General features: G+C 27.3%; 1 protein-coding gene across 1 annotated transcript in view; it reads left to right on the plus strand.

Moving 5' to 3' along the window:
- The window catches only part of LOC129961849 (ras-related protein Rap-1-like), a 31,666-nt gene extending 20,281 nt beyond the window's left edge, over nt 1-11,385 (plus strand). The window contains exon 2 of the mRNA XM_056075440.1: nt 7,561-11,385. Coding sequence (XP_055931415.1) covers nt 7,684-8,370 — 687 coding nt within the window. The 5' untranslated portion in view covers nt 7,561-7,683 and the 3' untranslated portion in view covers nt 8,371-11,385. The remainder of the gene's footprint in view (nt 1-7,560) is intronic.
- The last annotated feature ends 1,680 nt before the right edge of the window (nt 11,386-13,065 follow it).

Below are 13,065 nucleotides of genomic sequence, written 5' to 3' on the forward strand. Positions count from 1 at the left end.
CTTATTTGAGCTCGAATGAATGATCAGAAACGACATTAAAATTAAAAAGAACTTTTTCAGAATAATTAAAATTTTCTCAAAAAAATCTCACTTTCTTCACAAAACTCTGAAATATTTTCATAAACAATTAAAAAACATTAATTTAATTTTTACAAGGACATCTATATCAAGAGTTTTCTATAGAAAATGAGTAAATTTCTTTGTATATGAAAATATTTCAACGAGTTTTGTGAAGAAAGTGAGATTTTTTTGAGAGAATTTTAATTATTCTGAAAAATTTCTTTTTAATTTTTCATAATTGATGAATTTAATACTACACTAAATGATTTCTTTATACTAATAATTAATTCATCGTTATAAAGCTCGTCTTTTACCGAGCTTTATAAAGATGAATTAATTATTAGTATAAAGAAAGTCTCTTTCGACCAACATTTAGATACCATTCATAGAATTTAGTATTATACAAAAATACAAAATTTAGAAACAAAATCTTACATGAAATCTAGTATTATAAAAAATTATTTTACTTACGCAAGATGATAGAATATTAATTATAATAAAACTATCTGAAAAATCCCTATAGGTATTTTTAATTAAATCTTCCTTAGAAATTAATAAAAAATTTCACATTCACACCAAATGAACGTTGAAACATACTTTATTTTCATACTTTACTTTATTTTACTTTATTACATACTTTATTTTGAGAACCATTATAAGCATCTTAATAACTTTAAGAAAATAATATTTTTAAAATCACGCTATGCAAATTGAAATAAGGAATAAAAAATAATAAAATGATTAGAACTTCATTATTTGCTCTACTTTCTACGACCTTCATCTTATTAATAACTTTTAGAAAGGTTTCCATTATTAAACCGTATGTGTAAAATAAATGTCTTCTTTATTAGAAAGATTTTATAAATTCAAAAATTTTAAGGAACTCACGCGTTCATTATTAACTCCTTATTTTTGAAAAAATATTATCTTTAGTAACATAATTTTATAATCTGTCACGTTTCAAGTATTACTGACCTAAATTATCTTATTTAATTATATATTCTTCAAATATATATCGCTAAATCTTTAATGAAACCAATATAATGTGATGAAATCTTCAGTGAATGAAAATCAAGCAAATTTTTAAATTAACTAAATTTCATAATTCAAATTTATATAAAATTTAATTTTTGATTAAAAACATTATTAGCCATAAATATCTACAAAATATTTTTAATGTAAAGTAATGCTTACAATTTACTTGCCCATTGAAGTATGGACATTGCTATTAAGGGTAAAATAAACTCTTATTATTTTGAATGGATCTTTAAAAAAGTCTACACATAAATAATATTACCATCAACTGAATATGACAAATATTTTTAGCCGAATTTTTGCACAAGATATTCGAAATCTTCATCACGGTGACTGATTACAATTCACGGTGACTTTTCTTTGTTCTTAATTGAATTTGATTTTAGAGCAATTTCTTATCTAATTAAAGTTATGAACATTGGATGCAAAGAATATGGAAATATAAAGATCTACCCCAACCTTGCCTTAGTGGTAGGAGCCTTAGTCTCTTTAGTTCAAATATCTCCCAATGTCTTCATGATAAAATTTATTTACTGCTAAAAACAATTTAAAACAAAACAGTTTCTGTTTATAAAGTGAAGCAATATTCTATAGAGATTTCAAATATTTCAAAATTTCGAAATTCTAGATATTCTCTGATTGATTCTATTTTCTTCTTGAGATTTATTAAAACGGGTAAAATTCATACTTATAAACATTCCCTTCAAAATGTAAACAGTCTCAACTTCTAAATCTTACGATGATGTGGAAATGGAAAGCACTTTCGGTGCCAGTCTATCCCCAGACTTTCGGCAATTCGAATATTCAATTTAAGATTTCTGATCTTGAAATAGTAGCAATCAACTAATCATGAATTTGATATTCTTTATCCAATATGACATCCAGAATCTAATTCTGCAAGCCATCACCCTGGGATTTCAATAAGTTTGTTTACAAAACGATAGCGTGTGTGGATTCTCTTGTATTTGGCTTAGAGATTCCTCTCAAAGCAAACACGAAATATTCATTTGCAATATATTTCTATTTATATTTCTAAATTTAATAAAAATGTTTACTTAAAAAAAGTAAATAATAAAAATTTTTATTTATTTAAAAAAATAATTTAAAAATTAATGGAGGGGAGTATTTTCAGAAAGTTTTAACATGTTGACCTTGATTCTAATACAAATTGGAAGTTATTGTTGAAATTATTTAATTAGCTAATAAAAATTGAACTATCGCAAGTTTTCGTTCAAATTTATTCAAATGATAATTATTACGAAATAATTGTTCTATTCTTTTTAAAGGCATAACACAAAGTCGTGAAAAGAAAATTATTTGTTAATTATTATTCAAATTATTCAATTTTAATTTATTCAAACTTAAAATGTTTTTTTTTTCTATTTAAGCATTAGTATTATTAAATCTCTAAAAGATACCATAGCTTATAAAAGAACTACATTCGTACTATTTTATAGAGAAATTATTTAAGCGAGAAAAATGTATTAAAATTTCAACAAAAGAAAAAATCAATAATTAGAACTTTTCTATTAGCAAGTTCTAGAAAAATCCTGTCAAATATTTGTGATAGCTATCTCAAAAATTAATATTTGTGCCAGCGGAACAACGCCAATAGTCAAGCTTTAAAGAGACTGTGGCCCAAATAATAGATCATACTAATATATCATACTAATTTTTTGTAAAGTTCTGTTTGGGCATGATACAATCGGAATTTAAAATATTTATGCTTTCTCAAACGTAGCATTTCCGGATTAATTTGGGAAAATAAACTCTCATTTTTCCCTAATCTCTTTTACATGAGGGATATTTGATAGAGTGTAAAACATCTTGATGAATGATATCCTAGATAATATATAAACTGCAAGAAATAATTCATTTTCAGTAAGCAAAAATGCATAAGTAATTTTTATTCAGTAAAGAAAATCTTTCTTAAGATCTTATTGCTGAAGAATTTAAGAATAATTTACTAAATCACTGGATGGCCCACCACTTTCACAATAGACTAGTAGTTCTTCCTCTCCTATATCAGCAAACTCAAATTCTAATGTTATATTTGAAAAATTAATTGGAAAAATGATTGACATCATCATAAAAATCAAACTGAATTTTTAATTGCGAACAAAGAAAAACAAAAAGCCATAATTTCCAGAACTGAAACTCTCCCTTTCCAAAAAAACAAGATAAACTTGACAAATATTTTAAATCAGCAGAAGTGGTCGCGCCGAAACTTTCTCGCATACTCTTTTTTATAATGGTGTTATCCGCTCCCACCACTGCAAAATACTAGAGATCTTGAAATTGAGGAAATTTTAGTGAATCTTGAATATTGTGGAAATTCTAGCCAGACGTTAATTTGAAATGTTGTAACAGCTTTATAAATAAGCAATTAAGAGATGCAAATTATAAAAGAAATTGAAGAAAAAGAGAAAATTAGTGCTGTAATATTTTGTTTCAATCTAAAAGCATAAGAACGTAAACCAATAATTCGATTTATAAGTGTATTAAATTAATTTAAATTTTTACATGTCAATTTGTACTAATTAATTATTAATTTCTGTTATTAATAAAATTAGTAATGGCATAATTTGAATATAAAAATCGTTATCAAATAAATTCTATACTTTTTAAAAAGTCTGATTTTAATAAATTTATAGCAGACGATACTTTTCAGCAGAAAAGAATTTCAATAAACCTTCGTCCAAAACTGTAATAAAAAAAGAAAGAAAATGATAGGCTCGTCAGGTAACATTCATTGTTTATTTATTGCTAATATTTTTTGTTACAACAACTTTGGCATCTCTATAATGTTATAACAAGAAGAGAAAGAACTTAAGCAATTAAACAACTAAAAATGAAAATAATAATTTTTTTAGGAGCAGAAAAATAAAAGATAATTTCAAATGAAATCTACAAAATTCCAAAAATACCTTTCCTGAAATTAAGAAACATGATCTAAAAATAACCCCGGTAGTTGGTTATTAATTCTTAATTTAAAAAATATATTTTTTTAATCCTTAATTATTAATTGGTATGATTATTTGCCTTATTTGAAAGTCATTACTTTGCTCATAATTATAAGAAATTCTGTCTGAATTCTGTGTAAAATATGTGACCATTTTTTTTTTTTTTTTTTTTTTTGGAATTCCTTGAAATTAGAAAAAAAAAACCTAAAATTAATTTCGTAAAAAATATATAATTCTTAAATTGATTAAAGTAAAACATTCAGGAACCTAAAAAAATACCAAAATAGATTCTATTTTTCTCAATGTTCTTACTCGGATTTCATTTGCACTTTTTATTATTTTCTAAGTTATTATATTATATTCTATTTTCAAAATAAAATATTAAGATAGATAGGTGCATTTCTTTTGCCTTTTTATCTTCTGCGTCTTCTTCTTGAACTAAAAGGGTTTTTTTTTTTTATAACTTCCAAATATCAGAAAAAATTTCTTAAGCAGACATAATTTATTTTGAATGCTGCAAATGGTTTCTAATGAACTAACGTGCATTTCTTTGTAAGTCGCCAATCAACAGAACATTTCTCGGAACATTTTCTGAAAGGACATGCAATCAGAAATAGCATCCAGCTATTGATGAAATGAAAGAAGAATAAACATTACTTTTACCATTTGTAAAGTAAGTTTCGGTAGAAAAAAGAAGAAAAAAACAGTAATTTGCGTAAGATTCAAAGAAATGCATTGATTAAATTTGACTGCAATATATTGAAAATAAAAATAAAAAGTGCAATTAGCGATATGTTAGGTAATATTCTCTTCTTATTCTTTTTTATTTTTTTTTTTTTTTTTTTTGCATTTACATGAAAATGAATCCTTTAATTTCTATTTCAAAGAAGTCGATTCAAGTACCATTTAAATTACTTAAAAATGAACCTATTGTCCGCCTTACTTTAGTTTGAAGTATTACTTCTCTTTGGCTACTACAAAATGTGAATAGGATTCTAAAATTAAATTGTTGCATCATATTTTGTGTGCATTATATAATCACGAGTTGATTTTATCTTAAGCAATTTTTCATAGTTCGATAGCAAATTCCTATCCATTTCAAATAGCCTAATGCGTAGAAAATAATTAATCTAACAAATTATTTATATTACCATATTTCGGGGCGCATAAATAGTTTTGATGTTTTTCTATACAAAGAGAAAATATTCTAATCTTCTAAAATCGAATTCAAGAAATTTGATGAAACTCCATAATTCAGACCACCCTGATTACGAAAAATATATTTTTTGGAGATATATCTGTTTGTCAGTTGATTTTTCAGTGGAAACGATAACAAAAGTGCATTGAGCTGGAAGAATAAAATTCATTATATAAAGAAGCGCCAAAAATATAGATTTATATCAAACTTTATTTGTATACTTTATGGGGAAGTGCGTCTAGCTGTCCGAGTACATATAAACTACATAACTACAAAATGTAAAATGCTAGATGGATGAAATTTGGGGCACAGATTTAGCGCCTAATCTGTAGTTCCGTATCAAAATGTTAAACCAAATCCGTCGAGGGATTGGTCGTCTTTTGATCTATATTTTTCATGCATATGAATGGGATCACACAAAAACGATCTGATATTTTTGTGTGGTCCATCAGAACATATTTTAACGTTACACGCTTAAACATTAAAAACTTTTTTAATTTTCTTTTTTTTCGCCGCCATTTTTTTTTGATAAATTTGCAACAGAGTTTATGTTAATCATTTAATAATAATTATAACATCGATTGATCAATATTTTGCATATTATATTATCGATTTGTCAATAATTGTGGTATTATATAAATTTATAAGCTCACTTTTCAATCACAAATAACATACGTATAAAATAATAACTGTAAATTGACACTTGCATCGCTTCTATTGAAAATGATAAAAGCTTTTCAATGTGGAATTTCAATTTCTTTCGTCGAATTTTTAAAATGCAACAATGAATCCGTCAAAAAATTGTTTAGCTCCTTTAGCTATAATTTTTTTTCTCTATATAATAAGGAACACGCAGACATTTTTAATACATACTTTCTAGAATTTCTTTAATGCTTCTTATTACAAGAAAATAAAATTATTCTGTTATCTATGAATCAAAAAGAAATTCAGAAGTGAGGCGATTGTAACTATTTGGAATAAAGTAAAACACGCTCTAACTATTTTTCTCGATTTTAAAAAAAAAACATCGATAAATAATTTAGAAGTGTTTTTTTTCTCATAAAATTATTGGTTTTATTATTCATTTTAAAATGTTTTGCACAGTTATCAGTTTTATTAATTTAAATTTCAACTTATATATTCGGTACATTTTTTTTTCTTCAGTACATTTTTTCTTTGAATTTTAAACCTAATTTCTGTCAGTTATGCATTCCAATCATCGATACAAAAAATTCGAAAGAAAATGTAAATGAAGTCGAAATTAAGCAGAAATACTAAGAAAATCATGGAAACAAACTTTTTGAACTAGTTTTCATAGGTGTTTATCATACTTTAAAATTCCATTAAGTCTTAAAATAGTATTTTGAGTCGTATTTCAGCAAATAACAAATCAAATCGTAGCATTTCAATATGAATGAAAATAATATTTATAAAAATAAATGAATCCCATATGCAGAAATAGTTACCGTGACAAGGATCTAGAACCAAAGCTTTTGTAAATTAAAAGTAAATTTTGTAAATTAAATTAAAACATTATTTTTCCCAGTATCATACTAGTACTAAAAAATAAAGAGGTTTAGGAAAATTTTCAAATCTCATTCTTTTCCGTTTACTGTTTGTAACACGCTTTTATTAACTCATCTTCTTATCCGTCTGTTCGGTACAAATTTTTCAATCGATTTTAAACTAACTTCCAAATAAGCTAGAGACATGAAACTTTAAATATAGCTCAGAGCTGGATGATAATGCAATATTAATTATCATCTTATTGTTTGGTGCAAATTTTATCATCGAACACAGCTCAATGGAAAGTTAATTTAAAATCATTTGCAAAATTTAGACACACAAAACTAAAAAACAGAAAATTATTATCTAAATAAAAAAAATGTTAATATACCATGTTTTCAAAATGGACTAGAAAGTGTAACTAATTTCTCCTAACTCCATTCTGATTTGTAACCCCGTACAGGCCATCACAAAAATATAGAATCTCCTGGTTTTGTACTATTTTTCTGGTTTAAGCAAGAATAATTTTTAGTAGTAAATTCAAGAGTAAATATTATTTTCTTTCATATACAGATGTTACAAAGTAATCCATGCACGTAAATTTGTTATATTTTCTTGTTTGATTCTGTTTAAAATTTTAAATAATTTATGATTTTAAATATTATAGGGAAAACTTAACATGCAAAGTTTTTTAAAAGATGAATATAACTCTGTGTAGCATTGAAATTATTTATGCCATATCTTTTAACTAATGTGTTTTATTTTAAGTGATCTAATATCTTTTTTTTTTAATTTTAGATAAGTGAGCAGCTACCTCAACGGCGATAAAGAACAAAACAAATGATATAATATCATTTACTCAACAACAAAAATCGCAAGGCCAAAAAATAAATCTCTGAATACAAATATCCTTATTTCAAGATGCCAAGTATTCGCACAGAATCTCTTGTAGAGACTGAGAGTGTGGCAAAAGATGCTAAAGCCAGCGATCACCCACGTGTGGTGATGCTTGGAGCCAGTGGCGTTGGAAAAACTGCTATTGTTCAGCAGTTCTTTTATGGCAAATTTCCTGTAGACCATATACCAACGGTTGAAGAAATGCACAGCACTACCTATAACATATCAGGTTCCACATTGGCTTTGGATGTCCTGGATACCAGTGGGTATTATGCATTCCCTGCTATGAGAAGACTCGCCATCAAGACAGGAGACGCCTTCATTCTGGTGTACGCTATCGATGACACAGAATCATTCCATTATGTATCATCTCTTAGAGATATGATCTTAGAAATCCGCCAAAAAGGAGAGGATCCCGTTCCTATTGTGGTTGTCGGTAATAAGAGTGATCTTGAAGATACCAGAGTGGTGTCCAGGGACATCACAGAGTCTGTCGTCACCATAGACTGGGAGGTGGGCTTCGTTGAAGCGTCAGCAAAAGAAAACGTAGACATTGCACTGATCTTTAAAACCGTCTTGACTCAAGCTCATATTTGTTATGCACTTGGAACCCCTATGGAACGCCGCAGGAAATCCTTGCCGATTCAGTCAACCTATCCCAAACTGAAAAGAGCATTGGAACAAAAGAGACACAGTTGCGTCGTTCAATAAGTTGGTTTCATTATTGAACTTTTACATTTTGGATGAATTTATTATTAGTTGACTAACATTTTGAGAATTATGTTGTTGTTGTTGTTTCTTTTCGAATCCATTTCTGAACTCCTGATTTCAAGACACTTGAAGGGTTTTTTTGGTTTATTGTTTGGTCTCTGCATTTGTCTCAACTCTATTGCATAGTATAGATGTCTTGTCTGATCACTTTTACTTGGCATAAACTATGGAAGCAAATATGCTTTGCTGTCAATGATAAACCAAACTCTATTGCATAATATAGATGTCTTGTCTGATCACTTTTACTTGGCATAAACTATGGAAGCAAATATGCTTTGCTGTCAATGATAAACCAAACTCTATTGCATGGTATAGATGTCTTGTCTGATCACTTTTACTTGGCATAAACTATGGAAGCAAATATGCTTTGCTGTCAATGATAAACCAAAGTTGTGAATTAAATTATTGTTACATGTCACTAGTTAGTAGATGTGATGATGTTTGTTCAGAAACATTCAACTGCTTACAATTTATTTATATGTCCAATTTATGTATAATATGTGTCGTGAACGTTTTGATACAATCTTTCGCGTAAGTAACCGAGCTTTTTTTCAGACTATAACTTGGTTTTATTTATAAATCTTTGCATTTTAATGAATTTAATGTTATTTGACTAAAATTTTGAGAATGATGCTTTTTTTCCGAGTCCACTATTATATACTCCCGATTTCAATACACTTAAAATATTTTTACTTATTTCCTTTTTCTTTTACTTCAACACTATTGCATAATATAGATGTACAGTCTGGTCACTTATATTTAGAATTAACCATTAAAGAAAATAGGCTTTAGTGCACGTAATAAACTAGAAGTTAGAATTGTGAATTAAATTGTTGTTAAATGTCATTAGTTAGCAGATGTAATGATTTTTATTCTGAAACTTTCAACTGTTTACAATACTTCTTATATTCTAAAAACATCAACTGTTTATAATATGTACATGCAGTTTATATATAACATATGTCAGTGAAGGTTTTGATACAACAATCTTTCGCGTAAATAACTGAGCTTTCTCCAGATAATATTTTCCGGTAAAATATGCTTAAAAATTTTGAAGAATTTTAACCATTGTAAGGAATTTTTCAGATTTCCTTAACATTTCATAACTATTTGAAATAAAATTAATATTGGATTTAGAATTCATGAATGAAATTCTTATGGTGAATATAGCAGATTCTTCTTACTATAAAAGTACGGATAGTCACTATATTAAAAATAAAAAAAAACTCGCTAATTGCAGTATTGATAGTGGTTGTAACCCCATATGGTCTAGCATATTTAGTTGATCCATGAATCAAGAATTCATACCAAGGCAATTCATACCGGATAGTCACTATATTAATAATACTTGTTAAATGCAGTATTGATAGTGGTTGTAACCCCATATGGTCTAGCATATTTAGTTGATCATTGAATCAAGAATTCATACCAAGGCTATTTCTAAGCAATGATTCAGAATTGAAATTTAATTTATTACCGGATATGACCCATTTCCAAGTTTGTTTATTCAAATTGACTGAGTCGAATAATTGGTATAATAACCTACTATTTCAAAACCCCTTCAAATGCTCATAAAATTCCTTGGCTTCGAAATTTCCTTAACCTTCCAGCTTCCTATAACTTCTTTTTTAAATTAATTTCCCATATCTTTCCAAATCCTCATACAACAAGATTGAATAACAGTGATGATTAGCTGCTTAGATGCTAAAACCTAAAAAATTTCATCATTACACAAATGCAAACTCGGGCAGAAAACTGAACTCTACAGATGAAGAGCCTTGAATTTAAATTTCGTTCCGTTATAAATAATTTTTCCATAATATAGTTCAATTCTTGTTGAATCAATGTAAGATTTTTATATTTACAAAAATTTCTATTTTAATCCTCCTTTCTCTATTCTTCATTTAACACTCTATTTGTAAAATCCCAACTAAACAGTCAATGATACTATTCTCTATATAATAAGCAGAAGTCCCTCAAGAGAAAAGAGATTTTGTGAAATTCAACAGTTTTGCTGTTAAAATTTTTAGAGATCGCTTGCTCTAAAGACAATTCCTCTCTTCTAAATTTCATTTCATATAATTTTATAAAACTTCACCCATTCTTATTGCATAAAATTTAAAAAATTAAATAAATATTTGCATGTTCTGTTCACATCCATTCCAAATTAATTAAAAAGAGGCCTACTCTGTAGGAATGGGTATGTTACATGGTGTAGTAATCATAATAATCAGAAGCTCGTAACACAGTGTATATGGCATATGTATATGCTCTTTAGATTGTATATGCTCATCTTCAGTTGGTTAAAACACCCTGGGACATTTGAGATCAAGTAGCTCTAATATATGGAAGTAGATTGCTCTCCTTTTCAAAGAAAGCTAACCTATATTTATTTTTGCTTGAGGGAAACATTCAGTGGCCATATCTATTGCATTGAGAGATTCGTTATTAAAATACGTGTCGATCTAACACTCGATAATCATTGATAAATGGTATCCGACCCCTACCATTTCTGTATCTACCCGGTAGCAAGAACCAACCACTATTCCGGAAGCATCACGTCCTCCTTTCTGAGGTGCCCCTCACAGGTGGGAGTATTTATATACTTAAAAAATTTGGAATGCAGCTGCTGCTACAATACCTATGCCTGAGCCGCTTCTGTTCTTCACATTGTATTTTATATGTGTAGTCACGTGCAATATTAAATAAATGTTGGTTTCACATTTTCTGCAAACTTTGCAATTGTCATCATAAGAAAGGTTATGTTTCGTCCAACTTTCATGTTCAGCTCAAATGTATGAAACTTGTATTCTATGAAAAATGTAATGTCTTTGTCGTTTTCAACATTATAAAATTAGTCTACTGTATTGTTTGATGTCATTGTAGTGTCAGTTTAATGTCTTGAATAGTGTGACTAAATTTCATGTTTCATGCAATTTTCAGTTTGTTTTTTAACAATCATGTAGTTTTAATAAAAATTATGATTTAAAAAAAAATTTTGTTCGACTTCATGTTTATTATCATTTCTACAATTTGTCAGAAGATTGCATAATCCCCCTAAGGGAATACATGTTATAAATTTTTCACAATTTTCTTACTAAAAAGTCATATGTATTTAATTTTTTGGAGTTAAAGAAGTCATAAGCATCTTCGTATCTTTTTTTATCTATTTTATCCAAAGCGCTGCTTCATCCAATATTCCAAACTTTAGTCATTTAAATTGTTTTCAATCTCCTCCAATACTTTTAAAAATTTTAATAATTGAATTTCCAAAAACTGTTGATATTACACTTGTCGAAATTTTATACTTTTTTGTTACCTCTTTGTTTTTCATTTCATTTTATGGGGTTTTTTAAGCTGAATTCTTCTTCCACGTGCAATGATTCCCTATATTTACCATAAATAATTTAGCATTAAACTGAATTTATAATGGAAATCAAGCTGCTGATTTAGAAACTTAGATTTAGAATTTCGTCGAATAGAAACGAATAACAACAAATAATTCCGGTAAGTATTTGTTATTTTTTGAAAGGATTTCGTAGAATAGAAACGAATAACAACAAATAATTCCGGTAAAGATTTGTTATTTTTTCCAAAAAAAAAAAAAAAACCTTTCGGTATTCCGAGCGAGATATTTTATTTCAGCACAAATGGATGGAAGTTTTTTCTCTTTACTTATATCCTTTCATATGAACAAAATAAAAGGTCACTTTTTGACTACAATAGTATTATGTTTCTATCTGAAAATGTTTTCTGGGTATATAGAAATTTTTTTCCGATTCGCAGAAAATGTTTTTTGTTCTGAAAATTCGAGATTCTAGAAAAAAAATCAATATATATTCGTTGTATGGAAAGTTAATTATTTATTTTTTTTAATTATTGGACAAATTAATACTTTATGCAACTTTCAAAATAGTAAATATTATTACCTATATTAATCAAAACGCACTTATTTAAGTTGAAATGTCTGGTCAACCAATTAAATAAATTAAAATAATTAAATGTAACAAATGTTGTATTACCAAACAATTTGATTTTAAATTCTAGTTCGGTTGAGGTCATGACTCATTCAATTTGAACCAAGAATATTCTAACATTAGGTATAAAAAAATATTTTATAATATGTTTTACCAACTCGAATTTGAATTAACATTTTATTTTACTTCAGTTATTTTCTTTTCTGTAAACTGACACATTTACTTAATGAAAATTTAATTCTACAAATACGATGATACAAAAAAAAAAATCTATTTTGTCCAAATTCACATTTTATAGTTAAAAGAGTTCTTCAAATAATATGTTTCAATTTATTTCATCTCACTTATTAACTAATAGATATTCTGCAAATTTGTTAAATAATCATATTTAAAGAATAAAATAATAAAATTTTTCGTCGGTTTTCACGCTAATATAGAGAATATAATCAGCACAGTTTATAGCATCAATCAGTGATTCTAAGTCTCTTAAACACCAATCATTCGCCCTTCTGATTTTCTGAATCTTCAGACCGCGTAGAATATATAGAAAATAATTTTAGTACGAACGAACTGTCATAAAAAATAAAAAAATGTGGGGGGAAAATTACATAACAGCAATTTATTGGTTTAAGTTGTTGGGCTAGCGATCAAAAGGCAG

Source organism: Argiope bruennichi, chromosome 2 (genome assembly GCF_947563725.1).
Source record: "Argiope bruennichi chromosome 2, qqArgBrue1.1, whole genome shotgun sequence".
Taxonomy (NCBI): Eukaryota; Metazoa; Arthropoda; class Arachnida; order Araneae; family Araneidae; genus Argiope; species Argiope bruennichi.